At 39.9% G+C, this 16,847-nt stretch overlaps 1 protein-coding gene across 5 annotated transcripts in view; it reads left to right on the forward strand.

Annotated features, from left to right (window-relative positions):
* The window catches only part of KIAA1549 (KIAA1549 ortholog), a 164,894-nt gene that overhangs the window by 145,374 nt on the left and 2,673 nt on the right, over positions 1 to 16,847 (forward strand). For 2 of the 5 annotated variants that reach the window (XM_051784672.1, XM_051784670.1), the window contains exons 14-19: positions 1,575 to 1,798; positions 2,940 to 3,084; positions 4,735 to 4,968; positions 5,935 to 5,987; positions 9,776 to 9,921; positions 11,734 to 11,888. In XM_051784672.1, the coding sequence (XP_051640632.1) occupies positions 1,575 to 1,798; positions 2,940 to 3,084; positions 4,735 to 4,968; positions 5,935 to 5,987; positions 9,776 to 9,921; positions 11,734 to 11,888 (957 nt within the window). Of the gene's footprint in view, positions 1 to 1,574; positions 1,799 to 2,939; positions 3,089 to 4,734; positions 4,969 to 5,934; positions 5,988 to 9,775; positions 9,922 to 11,733; positions 11,889 to 15,765; positions 15,809 to 16,847 lie in introns of those variants that run through there. The other 3 variants (XM_051784671.1, XM_051784673.1, XM_051784674.1) reach the window with 3 other exon arrangements.

Below are 16,847 nucleotides of genomic sequence, written 5' to 3' on the forward strand. Positions count from 1 at the left end.
TTAAGAGGTATCTAAACCAAAAATTAAACAATGGGAGAGGAGCAAATTTGATGGTTGGGATACCTCATGTCAGCATCCTTTTGCTATTCATCAGGACATGATTTAATTAGAGTTGTGTTAATTAATGTGTGAGAGTTGGAACACGTGGCCCACCTTGGTTTTCATTTTACATTATTCACTTGAATTTTCAGCAACTCAGGATGTGGATTATACAAAGAACTTATCTCAAAATATTCTGGGGTGTGAGTTTGCAGCACATTCATTGCTTTCAACTTCTGATGTGTTTATCTGACAGTAAACATACAGAAACTTCCTGCTTTCTCTGAGGCCTCACATTACTGTAAGCAGAATATAAGCGTGGCTGGGGCATGAGGAGGAAAGGTGGTGCACTATAAAAGTGATACACTGCCTGACACTACCACATACCAGCATCTTTGTTTTGTATTGAGTATAAGATGACACCTTCTCGTAATTCAGAGTGGAAGATTACTGCAGCCTGTAACTTAACTTTAAGATTCTGTGTTTCTGAGTACCCTGTGGAAGAGAGGTAAACACATATATCTAGGATACGCAGGCAAGAGGAGCCACAGAAAAGAAATCTCATTATATGGGCAGAAGACACATAATTCTAACTATAAATGTAAATAGTAAGTCTGACTTGTGTCCATTATATGCTTTTTAGGGATTTTCATGAAAGAATACACAAAAATCAATTTTTATTTGCTTTTTAATTTGCTGATGCAGATGTATTCCAGGACTAGTCCAGCACAGGCAAGAGCAGTTGTTGCTACCTGATCTGGTGCTCAAGTGTTTTCCAGTGATAAGAATGATTTCAGTGAATGTTGGGCCAGGATTTACAAAATGTGGTTTTACAATAGCTTTTCCCAGGTAATGATATGCACTGCAGGAAATTTGAAAAAGGGTGGGAGAGAGGCATGAAACCTCAGCGTGCAATAAGATGTAGAGCTGATAGTGACATGTTCATCCAGGGACCTGGGCCCTTCTGTTGCTGCTACATTCCTGCATAGCTTATGGTGGCCTCTCATGCTCAGCAGAGGCACTGAGTTATGAGCTCAGTTAGCTCCTTAAGTTCTTGCTTCATAGGTGATAAAGGTCATTAAAGGGAGTGGGTGACAGATTTCATCACTATTGATCAAATGTATCTCTGTTGGACAAGCAAAGCTAACTACAGTCTGGTTAGTCTTATTTTTTCAGAGCAGTGTCACTTCTGGCAGACAGCAGGAGTTTTTTGTGTTCCTCCCGCCTTTTGCTAACAAACTGCCACCTCCTTCTAATTGCACCTGCTGTGCTGGCAGTCGTGTTGTGTATAATAGTACATCTACCTGGGGAGACAATGAGGATACTGAAAAATACCCGAGAAAGAAAGTGTGTTTGTTAATTATGTGACTTATTTTAGTCCTTCAGAGATTTGGGGGAGGGAGGGGTGAAGGAGGGAGAGGCAGACAGAGAGGTGGGGAGGAGAGGGTCGTGGAAGAGCAGCAAAATCCAGTTTGCAAAATATCCAAGTGAAAAATGCGATTCTTTTTCTTTCCCCCCCCCCTTCCTCCTTTAAGATACAGACAGCCCTGAGGCATAAATCTGAGATCGAGCATCACCGCAATAAGATTCGCCTTCGCGCCAAGCGTAAAGGGCACTATGAATTTCCAGTGGTGGACGACGTGGTGGTGGTTGACTCCAAAGAACAGCACAGAATATATCGCAAGGCACAGATGCAGATTGACAAGATCTTGGACCCTGGAGGCAGCGTGCCTACAGTCTTCATAGAGCCCAGGAAGAGGTATGGATTTCAGAGATGGAAAGAGCAATTTTCTTTTAGAGTCAGTGCCCAAAGTACATCAAAACTGTACTTCTTAACTTTCAGAGCTTAAAATCATTTTGATCACTGGTTGAATTTGAGTTATCTAGGTGAGAAGGATTGGATTGTTCTAAGCATTTTGATTTATTTCGCTATATATCAGTATGTTTTGCTTTCACATTATTCTTTAACAAGTTCTCAGCAATGAATTCTTGATAAATAAGCCCAAATGCATGGAAACTGTCTTAAAACAATTTAGTATTTACTCAGCCATTTGTTTGAGTAATTCTTGTGTGGTGTAGAGGGATCAAAATTACAATATCAGCACTAAAAAAGATGCATAGAAAACATAACCTGCAAGTAATAGTATTTTTATAAAGGGAGGGGAAAATAAGCAAAATAAGAAAAACCTTGAACAACCTAAAAAACATGGAGATTTTGACTGTTAAAGGCAAATTCACAAATCAATGAGATTACCCAGAGGGAATACATAAAAGATTATGAGGCACATTTGTCAGCCTCACAGATCTGCCTTCCTGGCCTTGTATTTTCAGAGAAAGTTTTCCCTGGCTTCTGTTTAGGGCTTATGAATACCAGCACTTTGTTTCTGGAGCACTAGTATGCTGTGACTGGTTCTGCAATGATAGAAAGTAGCTTTTCTCCAGCTGTGTGTGTTCCTCAGCTGGTTTGCCTGGTGGGGTTAAACCCAATGTGCCAAGCACAAAACCTTCTTGGCAGTGTGGTCTGTTCTGCTACTGCAGATGTGTCATTGGTCTGGGAGACCTGGAGAGGCACTGGCAGGGAGAACTGGAGCACAGGCAACTTTGACAGATGAATATAGAAGGGAGGTGACACTAGAAAGAATTTGAGGGAGAAATGGGACATTTTGGAGAGTTGCCAAGGAGAGTGTTGTTAGGAGAGCTCGAGGAGAGAGATTTGAGGCTACCTAATGGAACTGGCATGAAAAACTGGGAAAGGAAAGAGAAACAGGGCTGAGGCAAGGATGACTTGGAGGAAATGGACAGAGGAGTTCAAGCTTGAGTGGGATGAGAATAAAAATTGCAAAAAGAAATGTGATTACCTTTCTCTCTCTCTCTCTGCTTTTTCTTTTCTTCCCCTTAAGTTCTCGTGCAAAACGTTCTCCCAAGCAGCGCCGGCGACATCAGATAAATGGGAGTCCGATTGATGCCGAAAAGGACAGGTTAATCACAACTGACAGTGATGGGACATACAAAAGGCCTCCAGGAGTCAATAATTCTGCATATATTGTATGTATGTCTGTGATGGCAGGAATGTTCTGGTAATCATAATGACGGTTGTGACACTGAGAGGGTTTTGGCCTTCTGACTATGGTCTATATGGCTAGTTTCAGTCACGTGTAGTTAGCATGTAAATCAAAGTGAAATAAAGATTTAATTGACAGTCTGTCACTATTAAGCAGTAAAATTCTGCCAAGTATTCCTTGATATTAGAAGCCAAGAAGCAAAGCCTTGTTTGCATTAATGCCACTGGGTTATGCACATGAAAGTGTGCTTGGCATGTTCCATAATATCTTGAACATAGTTTCACTCTAGTCCAATTTGCTGGATGTTATATATTCATATGCTACAGAAAATTTCACCCTTTGCTCTCGCAGAATGGAAGACTCAGTTCATTTTGTGAGAAATTTTCTCATCTTTAAAATGTGGGAATTAATTATTAATGGAAAAGAAACATGTCTTTGTACTACAGTAGCTTGAAACAATTCTAATGCAATGTCTTGAAAATTAATTTTGTTTCCTGTCGAAAAAAAGCAGACCCTGGAGAATACTTCTGTTCAATCATATCCATGTCACAAACTGTATTTAGGCATCTTTAACCACTTCTAAGCAGACTTCACTAAGCCTAATGCTAATATTGGAAACCCCTGGACAGTTTTCATCTTGAAAGATGGTTTAAAGATTTTAAGAATTTCACCATTAGCTGCATATGCAGTCAGGTGACTACAATGTCGATTTCTGCAGTTTCCTTCTGCCTTCAAACATGAGTGTGATGATTTTAATGTCATGCTGCAGCAGAATGAATTATCATCTGAAGCTGTTTAATTAAGACATGTCACACAGCAGGCTCAGCCCCTTTGGCATCTGTAGCGAGACAGTGCTTAGAATGCTAAGTTCCGAATAAAGTAGAGGCTTGTGCCTCTTGACAACTGATTTTGCAGTCTGTATGCAGTGGTAAGAATGAGCTTTGATAATAAGTCTGCTGCTGCAAAGCTCTTTTAATTTCCTCTTGCTGATGAACAATAAGCCCATGTGGTAAGATCCCAGGTAGTAATTATGATGCATGCCTCAGGCATTGCTGCTATGAAGCACTTACATGAATCCCATTCAGGTGATGCACCCAAGTTCAAGTTCCATGCAGGTAACCACTTAGATCCTTAACAGCTTCCTTTGTGTGTTTTTCTAGGAGGTAATAATTGTTTAATGTTATTGCTGATGTGGTCAGTTATAAGCTAAAGACTGAATTAATTTCTTGGAACTGCAAAAGCTGCAAAGAAGTCAAAGATGTAGATGGAGCTGATTGTCTTTTTCTGGGTGGAGAAGTGCGTGATTTCACTACGTGCTTGCAAACCACAAGATTCCTATAGCTGAGTAACTCCTGCACAAAACTCTGCTGCCTTATCTGAGATCAATGTCTTTCAGATCACACTGAATGAAGTATTTGAACAGCTGGTGTTATGTATGTGCATGCATATATGCATGCAGAATTGAGGAGGGTAAGGGGCAGGTGTTGTCCAGCACCAGCACTTGTGCCGTTTGTCCCGCTGTGGTTCTGGCAAAGACAATGTTGCTCAGACTTAAGGCTCACAGGGGCTTAGAAGCTGGCTGTTAAATCTTCCCTTCCCTAGCTGCCCTTCACCATCTTTCTGTTTCCTCCAGTCTGATCCAGACTTGCCTCCTGAACCTCAGACATCATCTTCAGCCGATCTGGGGAAGTTCCCTGGCTTGCCCTCCCACCCGGTGTCGCAGTACGTGCCCCCGCAGCCGTCCATTGAAGAGGCTCGGCAGACCATGCACTCGCTGCTGGATGACGCCTTTGCGCTGGTGGCTCCCAGCAGCCAAGCTGCCAATTCCACGGCTGTGGCACCGCCCGGGGTCTCTGCAGGACAGCCGGTAAACAACACTCCTGCTCCAGCAGGGAGGGGAACCACATGCCCCCAGTGGGGATCTCCTTATGGCCCAACTCAGGCAGTAAACAACCCATTTAATGTGAGTGATGCAAGTTAAAGGGCTTTTCTGGGCAGGTGGTTAGCACCGGTTGAGCCACGGTCACTGTTACTGTGCCCTTGCTGTCAGGACTTGCCACAAATGTGGGACAGTTCCTGGAACCAGGAGAATTCAGAAAGGACCATCACAAGATGTTGAATTTGCTTTTAAGCTATTTGGATTCTTTTCCCATCTCAACCACAAGAAAATATAGGAGCTCTCCTTTAGGATAACCTTTCTGTTCTTCTCAGTTAGGATCTTGCGCAGATCAGTCTTGCCATGTCCAAGAGTAAAACTTGATTTGTTTTAAATATATGTGGTAACTTGACAACGAAAAAAAGAAACATTTGACTTGGGTCATGTTTTTCATCAGGGTATCCAAATGCTTTCAAGAGGTGAGGGATAGGGAAGCAGTATTTCTGTGTATGACTTTTTGCATTTAATGGAGCACTGAAACACACGGATAATCCTTTAGGTCATCTCGAGTTCTGTTGAGTCTGAGCCCTGTGGTCTCTCTGCTGCAGTATTATGCTGGTTGAGGTCTAATGAGATTTCCAAATGCAAAGCTTGGTTTGCTGAAAGTTTTCAGCTAAGCAGACATTGGAGCAGCCCTTGATCTTCTGCACATGAGAGAAAGCGTTTCTGGGCAGTTTTTAAGTTAAGACTTGCATTAGAGAGTAGCCTGCTGTCGCAGTGATTCCCAGATCTTCTTGTGCTTCTGTGTGTGTATAACCAAGCTCTTATGGCTGCCATCAAGTCACACATACAGGCCTAGAGATCTCTGCCATTCACCTCTTAAAAGCCTGACAGTGGGCTTCCCAGGGTAAGCATTTTGATTTTAATTTGGGGTTTTTTTTTTCATTCTTCTCACAGAGATATATGGAATTTGGAATGACTCCGCCAACAGCACCAGGTCTCCTACCAAGGTAGCTTTTCACTGATAAAATTATAATTTATTATTTTCCTTGCAATTATTCCAGATTTCTTACTGTCACTGGCATATTATTATGCAAAGTACTGTATAAATGAGAAGTAACAAGAGTCCAGATCCAGTCTTTGTAATTTATTTATGTAGCATGAATGACATATGCGTGTGGTATGGAATGTGTTTAAAAGAAATGTGTTTCTAGCCCCTTGGCTATAGAGATATCCTTCCAAATATTCAGTAAACCACTGAGTTTCAGCTTTTGGAGAGCCTGAAACTGTTACTCAGATGCATGTAATTCTCCCAATGCTCTGACTTTCATCTTGTTTCTGTATCCTCAGGGCAACACTCACTCGCAAAAGCTTTCATATGACTAACAGATTCATTCTATTTTTAACCAAGTTGAGAACAAATGACAGAACACAGTGACCCTCATAGAAAAAGCCTGCCTGGCAGGCCTATTATTATAAAATCAGGGAAAGAACAATTTTTCCATCTTCTCCTGCCCTTGCTATGGGAGAATTGCGTAAAGAGAAGAAAATGGTTGTCCAGGTGCTTGCTAATTTCCCACTTGGCATCTGTGTTTTGTCTACGTGTCAAGGTGAACCTTGAGTCATGGTACCCACTGTGTTCAGACTTGTCTCACCCTCTCTAAGCCGCTGCAGCCAAGGTGGTGAAATGGTGACCTTGTGCTGCTCTCTCATTACCTTCTTACGGCTCACCATATGAGATGAAACCCTGCTGGTATCCATGGCATTCATTAGAATTCACCTGAAGTATTCACTGCCTTGGAAACTTGATGGTAAAATGGATATGAAGAACTTTATTTGTTGTTCTGCAACCTGATTTTGAAAGGGCCAAGTAGAAAAGGAGGAGTTTCCAAGCATGTTTTCTTACCTAGGTCTTGTCTGGAGGTGGCAGTTTCAGTGTGAGTGTACATGAAGTGGAACACAGTATGACATGTGGTGTATTTTTGGTAATTTAGGTTACCTTGAACATTATGAGCTTTGAGACTGCCAATACAAAGCATAACCAGTGGTTTGTTATTGAGGATTTGCTCTTTGTTGGCCTGTTACACATTCAGGGAAAATATGATAAATTAACCATGAAAGTGCTGTAGCCCATATTAGTACACCTGAGCAGGATAGTGTTTTTGCAAAATATTTTCTGTTTAAAAATTTATCACCTTTTGACATAGGCACTCTGAATTTATGTAAGTCACAAATTAATTGCATCATGATTAAAAGTTTAAATACTGCCTTTGCCAGTGCAGACAGATTAAGTTAACAATCTGCAAGGTCATTGACCTTAACAGAAAGAGTTCCTTTAAATTTTCATTAAAATAGAAAGTTTCCTAAAGCTTGGTCGATAGAAAACAAGGAAAGAGTTGTCATGGTTGTGCAATGGGAGGTATTCTCAAATTCTGAAGATAATGATAAACAAATAGAACCAGTTCACCAATTAGAGGAAGGAAAAATAACCTGAGGTCAGTGTGATTAGGTGGTATCAATGTCATAGTCCATTGGCTTAAATATGCAGTGCATGGAATAATAGTTGAGTGAGCGTACTGTTCTCTTCTCCATACTAATGCAGTCAGCATCTTTAATGGGGTGGAACCAACCTGGGGCAAAAAATTAAATGTAAAAGACCTAGGTCACATAACAGCTAGGCAAACATAAAGGCACAGTGAACAGTTTTTGCCAGAAAAAGGATATTGCATCATGCAACAGAGATAGAGCTACTTAGCCATAGTGGATTAGTGGTGTAAAATTGATTTTTGGGATGGTATCTCCCCACTTAATTAAATGACTGGGGATTAATTTTCTTCTTTTGAATGTGCAAAAGTCGAAAACTGGATATAGGAAGGAGCACTAGAAAGCCTGTATGATATAGATGCAGAGCTGTATTCCAGTTTAATACTCCTCTGTTGATCTCTGACTTTAAAGAGAAGCTATATCTATATTATAAACAAGGTTGAGAAGAGAGGGTAAAGGGTTATTAAATGTGTACCTTTCAAGTACAAACACATCAGCCATAAAGGATATACTTCCTGTCCTCTGAAAAGTTAGCACAATAATAATACATTTGCAGTGATGTTGAAAAAATATTTTCTTTAGAAAACATCAAAAAGTTGTAGCAATTCATCAGTTTCAAAATTCCAGCTCAACACTTCAGGCATAAAAAGCCAGATGATCACATCCTTTACTGATTGCAGTGATTAACATAACAGAAGTGATACTGTTAAACATTACCTACCCATTGAAGCATTTATTTTAACTGGTTTGTAGGTGTGGTTGGAAATGGTTTCCTTTGGATCTGCTGAGTGGACAGGTGGAACTGTATGTAAGGGAGCTGGGGAAATTCTAGCACTTCCACAGCAAGACTGTTACAGCTTGAAGGTCTTATACCTCCTCCATTTAGTAATACTGTATGCCAAGTACCTGGTACTTCAATTTACAATTACTTTTTGGTGCTAATTAATAGGCTCTTATTTGGCTTTGTTAGTCAGTTTATTATTACGTCAACTTTCTTTTCTCTCTGGCTGTCATACAAAGGTGGGTAGTTTTCCAAATAAAGCACAAATCAAGAATAGTTTGAGTTAGATACAGTCACAGGATTTTCCTGTAAAACAAAGGGATGTAAAATTGAGGTCTTGAGGAATAGGATACATTGCAGTCCATAACCATAGATGGGGTTAGATGCCATTGTGGTAAAAGGCATATAAAAGTCATCCCCAGTTCTCACTTTTTGTGATTTCATGTGCCTGAGTTGGGATGTTTGTCTCACTTTGCTTCATTTATACTCACCAGTGAGAAGCTCCTGCAGAAAGCGGTTTAAGGTAATCTTCTGCTTTGGATGCCTCTTGAGAAGTGCCTCTGATCATACCTGGAGGCTGAGGCGAGCCTAGTAACCTAAGCACATGAAGTTTGGGCATCCACACTTCCACTATATTGATAGGAATTGATAACCCCTGAAAAGTCAACTACCATCAGTCCTTTAAAATACAATCTCGCCATGGCAGGGTTAACATATGTTAATAGGAAGCATAAGAAAAGCAGCATTTCCATCTCCCTCTCTGTCCCTGTTCAGTGAATTAATTATAGGGTTTCTTTTACAAGTGCACTTACCTTGGCACAATTAGTGAAGTTAGATTGATTACAGTTTCTGTTGTTAACTCTTTCAGTAAATATATAACAGTGACTACCAGCACCAGCCTGATTTATAGGAAACATTAACTTTAGTATACATTACTCTTCATATGTGCTAATTACAGCTTTGAGTATTTTGATGAATCTTCAAGGGCAAAAAATTTGAAAACTTCCTGGAAAATTATCAGAATGCTTGATGAAGTAATAATTGTTTGTGAAATACACATGTAATGCACTTTGTATGGTTTTAGACCAAAACTGTGTACCCAGAAAATCTAGAGTAGTCAGCTTTCTTACTGAGTCAAGCAGCTGCATCACTACTCTTATCCTATTTTTCTGTTTTTGAAGATCCTTTTTTCCCTAAGGGGAAAACAAGATCTCAAGATCTGTGGACTTTTTCCCTTGCTTTGAGGAGACTGCAACATGTGAAAAACACTTGTGTAAACTTCTGTTATACTATTCCTGTGCAGTTCAGATCACGGAGGAGGATTATGCTCTTCAGGTGTAAATATTTTCTTGAACATTTAAGGATATAATGTACAGTAAAAGACCTCGTAAAGAGCTCTTGTATGAGGTACGCCTACATTATTGTTTCTGGTTAGGGAATTCACTTATTTTAATCTTGACTCCATTTCCACAGACAGAACTTTGGACCAGGTTTCCTTCAACCTGCAGAGTTAATGCACCCTGAGCAGCCGCCGCCTGACGTTCCGTATTCCTCCAGAGGGATGTACTCAGAGGAAATGCCCTCAGTGGCACGGCCACGGCCCGTTGGGAGCACTGCAGGTACACTTCACTTGAGTTGAATGTGCACTAAAATAACTGATCCCTTTCTGTACCTACCCTTTTGCCAAGGTCACCATTAAGATGTCATTCTCCTTCAGGTCCTTGCCTTCATTGCCCAAAAAAAAAAATCATCACAAAATGAGGTTAACTTTACATCCACAGGACTTTGCAGAAAAAGGCAGTGCTTTGCCACCGTTTTAATATCTTACAGGCACTGGTTATCACAAAGCATATTTTCACAAAACCTCATTCTCTAAGAATGGAAAATTACTTGTTTTAGGGAGTACAGTGTGTGCTAACTTTCCACTGCCAGCTACTTCTTTTTTGCTAAATAAGCCAATTGATGCATCCCAAATCAGCATGCTAAATAGCAAAATTTGTTTAATACTTTCCTACGTGTTTCTCATTTCTTTTCCTAGAATTGTATGCATAAAAGCAGGATCCTTTAGTTTGTGATTATACTATCTATTGCTGCTGTCCCATAGGAAATCACCTTCCCTGATTTGGTTGTGAGATAATTTCCATAGCACTCATCAATGCTATCGTGAATAAGATGCTAACATCATATGGCAATTAAGCAGCAAACACTGATTCTAAGAATAAAAGATTGTATTGTTATGCAAATGTCACAGTTAATTTTCTCCCAGATAAATATTTTCTTCCTGGAGAATTGAAAAAGATTGGAAATACGATCATATACTCATGTCAGAAGCCTAGTTTTGATAGTTCCTCTCCCTGTAAATGCTAAAAGAATGAGAATGGTAGGAATATAGTAACTATTACAGTTTAATTATGGTTATTTTATTCACTGATTCACACTATTATCTAAATGTTCATATCTATTCTGCTTTAAAGCTTGGAGGTAATTCATATATTTAGTTTCTGTTCTTCAGCATAATTATGTGTGAATATCAAACTTGTCAAATATTGGGGGTTTTTAAGAGGAAAATATGAAAGTGATCTAACTGTCCATCACTTAAATCACACTGTTGTTTTTGTCTTTTCCTCCCTTTTTGTACATACACACAGTTTTATGTATCTCTGGGTTAAATGTGTTTTATTTCTAAGGAATAATAAAATATTATTTTAATAATTATAATAGTAAAAAACATTACGTTTCTCTGTGGGAAAATTCAGGAAGAAGGAAAGCTGGCATGTCGTTACATGTCTCTTGCAATTAATGGTGGCGGCTATCCTTTGCATGTGTTTGAAAGCAGCAGGAGGGGAGGGAAGGGAAGGAAAAGGAGAAAGGAGGAGGTTAGCTTTCAGACTGAAAGGAGATACAGCGTGTTCTGACCTTCCCGTTAGTTAATGACAGCATCGTTTAATATTTAACCACAAAGCACAGCTCAAAGAACCACAGTCTTACACAGACATGTATTTTATTCTTCTGAGGGATGGAACAGAAGGCAGAGAGTTAGGGTCCTGCTAGTGTGATGCAAGTAAGGTGTGCCACAGGAGCAAATGTCTTCTCTTTGCTGCTAAGTAATTTACATGAAAGCATTGCCAGAGCTTTTAGTAAACGCTGTTTGGAAAGGGCTGGGATGTCTGAGATGCACGTATCTCAACCTGATCTTTCAGTGCAGTGAAATGAAATGCATCACACTCAAATGAACTGCACAAAATGCACATAACTTTTCCTTCTTTGTTCTACACTGACAGCCTTCTTTCTGCTGATTTTTATTAATTGCACAGAAACAGAGCTTCATTTTCTTCTTGTTTCCTGCTTCCAACAAAGTTTTATGTTGTCATTTGTCTGCCCTGCAAACTTGACTGTGTATAAAGATGAAAAAAACAATATTTGCTTTTAAGGTTCTCAGATACAGCACCTCACTCAGGTGGGAATTGCTAGCAGGATCGGAGGTCAACAAGTGGAGATCCCCTCAGGCAGAGCAGGGCATGGCCAGCCGGGGGGGCCAGGGTGGCCCCAGTACCGTGGAGAGGATGAATGTGCTAGGCGAGATGCAGTGAGTACTGTGTTACACATTTGCATAGTTTCCAAAGTAGTGATATGTTTGGGTATTTTTTTCCTGCATTACTGTTTGGAACTTTTTACCCCTGGAATACTTTCAGTTGCTTCTCTGACATTCTTTGCTTTGCTCTTCGAACCCTTGTTAGTTATTCCAACTTCTGCTTGCTGTTCTTTCACCTTTGCTTCTCTCTAACTGCTTTCTCTCATTTTACCCTAACCTTTTTTTTTCTCACTTGAGGCCTTCACCCATTAATTGCAGTTCATCCAGTTCTGCTTCTGAGCTCCAGCAGAGGTGGATACTGCTTTCCATTTCTTCTTTGAAATATGCCTCTGTATTTTGAGATCATTGTAAGTAGAAAACATTGAATTAAATTGTCCCAGACTACCATCCTACTTTGTATGGGTGTATTTCTTTTGTCTTCTGTATTGGTGCACAACAGCAGGAGTCAGGGCAAAAGAATAAGCTGCATAGTTGCATGTAACATTAGAGGTGTTTCTGAACAAGTTATTTTCCTAGCCTCAGTCAGCAGGATGTGGTAAATTAATATGTATTCATTTACCAGTGTTGCCTAGGCAGCCATGGTGATTCCATGTTCTTGGCGGTGGTGCTTCTAGAGGCTGACATTTCTGATTCAACCAGATATGTGAGGTTGAAGATAGTATATGGCCTTTCCAGGAGAGAGACAGTTGCCTGCTTCCAGTCCTTCTTTGGTGTACTTGCATCCTGAAGCAGACTGACCTGTGACAGCTCTGTGGTAGTACTCTAGAGAGCGACAGCTTTATGCTTCTTTTGCTTCTTTGCTTAAACAATCTTTTTCTGATTTTTTTCCTCGAGGGAAGAAGGCAGGTTCTCCTCCTTTTGCATGCTTAGAGCAGTGTGTGTTCACACTACTTGAATTTGCTATGCAGTACTGCATGATCTTGAAACAGCTTTGCAGAAAGGAAGTGCAGCAGGATGGCCTTATTCTGAGATTTTGGTGGAATTGAGCTGGAGAGGAGCAGCATAAAGCTTTTGAGAACTAGGCGCACTAGAAACAAACTCTATTGGTACTATTCAAAAACTTTATCTGTCAAAGCTGAAAGGTGTATTTTTTTCTAATTTAATGTGCTCTCTGTGCTTGAAACTGTAGTATTTGAATGCAAGATCATCACAATTTCATTTTACATAGAAAAGAACACTTGCATGAGAGATCTTAGTGTCTCCTGTTCCATTTTCAGAGACATCTCTGGGTTACCATTCATTGACCCTTCTTAACACTTGTCTCTCTTTTCTGAAAGGGACTTTTCTAAATCTGTGGGCCTGTCCCTTCTGCCTCTCAAGTGCATATTCGACTGTTACTTTCTTAATGTTTTATTACATGAATTGCTAACTTATTACTGAAAGTTCAGGTGGACCCATTATATGAGATCTTATACAAAGAGTTACCTGCACAGCTTTCAAAAATTCACGGCCCAATGCAATCTGATTTGGTTGCAGTTTGCACCTTCAGTCACAGTTTCAGGTGTGTTCACGTCATTTCAGTCCTGGTTGACTTTCTTTTAGTTCATCTGAGGCAAATGCCTCGGCTTTGACAGAACTTTTTGCTCACTGGTTGCTGGAGTTCATATATTACTGCAATGTGAATTTTTTTCAGTTATTAAAAAAAAAAAAGCAAAAGGAGGAGATCATGGACTAAAACTTATCTGACTATCATGTCATTCAGTTGTAGGAGAGCTCACCTGTTTCCCACACTTTCCTTTTCCTATGAACAGTATTTTGGTTTTTTTTGCAAAGGATTCTTCCCATTAAAAAAAAAAAGCCTTAGTCTTGTAGCTTTCTGTATTTAAATAATTACCTTCAGAGTTTGGATATTTTCACTAGGACAGAGCTCTAAATTTATCTTTCCTCCTTTTGGAAATGAGGCTTTACTTAATAACAGTCATGTTCCTTATGGTGCACTATTCAACTGATCCTTTGCAAACAGTCTTACTGTTCCCTCATTCTGAGCAAGTTTCTAAAATTAAACTCTGCACTTAGGAAGATTAGAATCTAGATCATTCTTCTCACATGCAAACCGGAGAAGGATCTGCATTTGTACCTCCCAGCCCAAAGCCAGTGTGCAGGGTACCATCCATTCACCTTAATTCTCCATCTAGGAGACCTAGGCAACCAGGAGAATTACAGGATTTCCTTAGCTGACACAAAATACAATACTGAGCCAGTGCTCATTTGAGCAGCAGAACAAACAAAGCCTGGTTTCTTACAGGTGGGTGGAGTGTCTTGCATATCTCTACCTCCCTACCACCACCTGGCATCATCTCCTACCCATCTACAGTCCCTTATAGGTCTCCATTGTTCTCCCAAGTCTTCTCCAGGTTTGCAGTGTTTCCCCAAAGCTGCTCTTACCCTTTCACTCTATTTTTCTACTCCAGCTGCCCACTGTAGTGTGTCTAAACAATCTGACCATTCTTAAAGCTGTCTGTCATGTACCCCAGGTGGCCCCTGTGAGATATGTGCTGCCTGACAGGTCTACATGAGCACAGCCTAACTTGACCTTTCTGCCACTCAGAAGCAGATTCAGTGATAGCACAGATCGGGTTATTTCTAATTAGCTACCTGGTTTTGTGAATTTTATATATCTGTTCATATATATATATATATATATACACATATGTCTGTGTATATATTTATACATCCAGTTCAGTTGAAATTGGCCAGAGTACAACAGGTATTAAATGAGGATTAATAAATTTACAAAGTGATCTCATAAATCTTCATTTTGTAAGAAGGAAGATTCAGTAAATATGGCTTTGTCAATTTTTTTGTACTGCTGTTAATTATGCAAAAGTTTCTAGATAAAAATCTAAAATTTATGAATACGATATAAAACGATATATTTTTACATATATAATATACCAATGTGTATTTCTGTTAGTAAAGAAATTTAAAAGTAGAAAAAAACAGCAAACTGAAAAAACATGTGAGTGGTTTTGGCCTCCTTATTTTGCTGTTGTAGTTTAGTAGACGTTAGGTTTCTAAACCAATGTGGTATTGAAAGTTGTCAGGCCTGTTTAATTCTGATGTTATATGGGAAATCACAGAAACACATACTTTTCTTTTTCTTAGATATTTAAGAAAACCTTGATAACCTTAATGTAAAAGACAGCCACTGAGGTCATCAGATGTTCTTTCTAACTCCCTCTCTAATTCCCCTGTAACCATTCTTATGGTAGTAATGCAATGCAGTGTGAGGTAGGAGCTGAATCATGTAATGCATTTGAATGTGAAATAACATGAATATAATTTAGGATGCTGTTAAGACTCATGTATCAGGGAATGTTTGCTTTTAATATTTTCTTATGTCATCTCTTCTCTATAAACCCACAGAGTACTTGTCAGGTTTGCCAACTCTAGGCTGCACATACGAATTAGTTTCAGGTTTCACTGCCAAATGAATAATTCTGAACAATCAAGAGACTCATTCATTTCCTTCTGATACTGAAATCACCTCTCTTTTATAAGATATAAGACAGGATGTTACTTGGAAAACCTTTACCTGTCATTCTTCTATTAAAGCCTCTTTTCTTCCTAATCTGTCTCCCCAAATTAACTGTGTAAATGATGAGTGCTGTACGTGAGCTGTGCAAGAGAGTCAAAAATCTATTATTAGTTCTACTTCATAAAAAATGGCTTAAATTCTATTCTATGATATTATGAGAGATGTTAAGGAACTTACTCCCACCCATTTTTGTGTTCCCTGCACACTGCTGCCAAACTCGCTCTAGGTCCCCCATATCCTTCCCAGGCTCTGCTTTGTAATCCCTTCATTCCCCTCCCCCTCACTCCCAAATCCCCTTCTAGCTGACCTTGCTGTCCTTTCTTCCCCCATCAGGTTGCTCTCTCTGCTACTACTTAAGGCTTATCTACAGAGAAAGGTAGTGCTCACTGAATTGTGATGACTGTGATCTGAATTTGCTGCAGGTGGCTGCTCCCCATCCCCAGTGCAGACCCTCTGAAAGGGGATTACACTGCTTTGCTCCCAATTGTGTGTTCGAGTCCTTTGTGTCCAGTGTTTTCTTCTGGCTGTCTCTCAGCCTTCAGCAGTATGAGGCAAGGGGAAACTCTTGCTTCTGGGGTGTCAGCTGGAATTTAGATTTTCAAAATGTACATTGTTTGTGTCCGTACTGGGAGTTGGTGCAGTCACCCAGTGTACTGTAAATTCATGCTTTGTTTTAGTGTAAGCAGATTTTCTTCCAGATAGAGGAGCCATAAACTCAGGCTTCTGTTTTGTTTCTCTCTTGTTTTTTTAAAAAATACATGTTACTGAACAAATGCAGAATTAACCCCTTTCTACACCGAAACAGTGATTGTCCCTAAACTGGGATAGTGTTTCTCAGATATGTAAAACAGATGTTGAGAATGAAAAATCTAATCTTTCAAATCTGAGTAGTTTTCTCCTTCTGCTTCTTCTGTTGACTGTGTTTTCCTGGGCACTGGTCAGTCAGTCACAGGGTCCACAAAAGTGTACGGTCTGAACAGGCAAGCCAGGCAGAGAAAGGGAAGGTCAAACTAGTAGCATCTGTGCTTATAAATAGTATGGAGATATGACAGCCAGGAAGACAGTGATTTGCCTGTTGTCTTTTAGGAAGTTGATAGAGATGGAAGGAAAGAGAAGCCAATTCTGTTGACTTCCAGTTCTGTGGGTTTTCTCCCCACCTCCTTCCACTTCAGTTTCTAAACATACCAGAGATTGGAAAGGTGGTCAAGGCTTTTTAATGGATACTGAAAGAGATTTTGAAAATCACTGGACTTGAGGCAGTCCAACAATTTTGTGTACACTTGTTGTTTTGTGAATCACTCATTCATGTAGCAGAAGAACAGTTGCAGCAGATAGAAGCATCTCCATGTTGCTTTCCCCTCTGTTCTTCGCCTTTTTGCTTTCTTGTCTTTTCTGGGATAATCATGTTTATTCAG

Source organism: Manacus candei, unplaced genomic scaffold, assembly GCF_025592945.1.
Source record: "Manacus candei isolate 608988 ecotype Guabito, Panama unplaced genomic scaffold, ASM2559294v1 h1tg000018l, whole genome shotgun sequence".
NCBI classification, from domain to species: Eukaryota; Metazoa; Chordata; class Aves; order Passeriformes; family Pipridae; genus Manacus; species Manacus candei.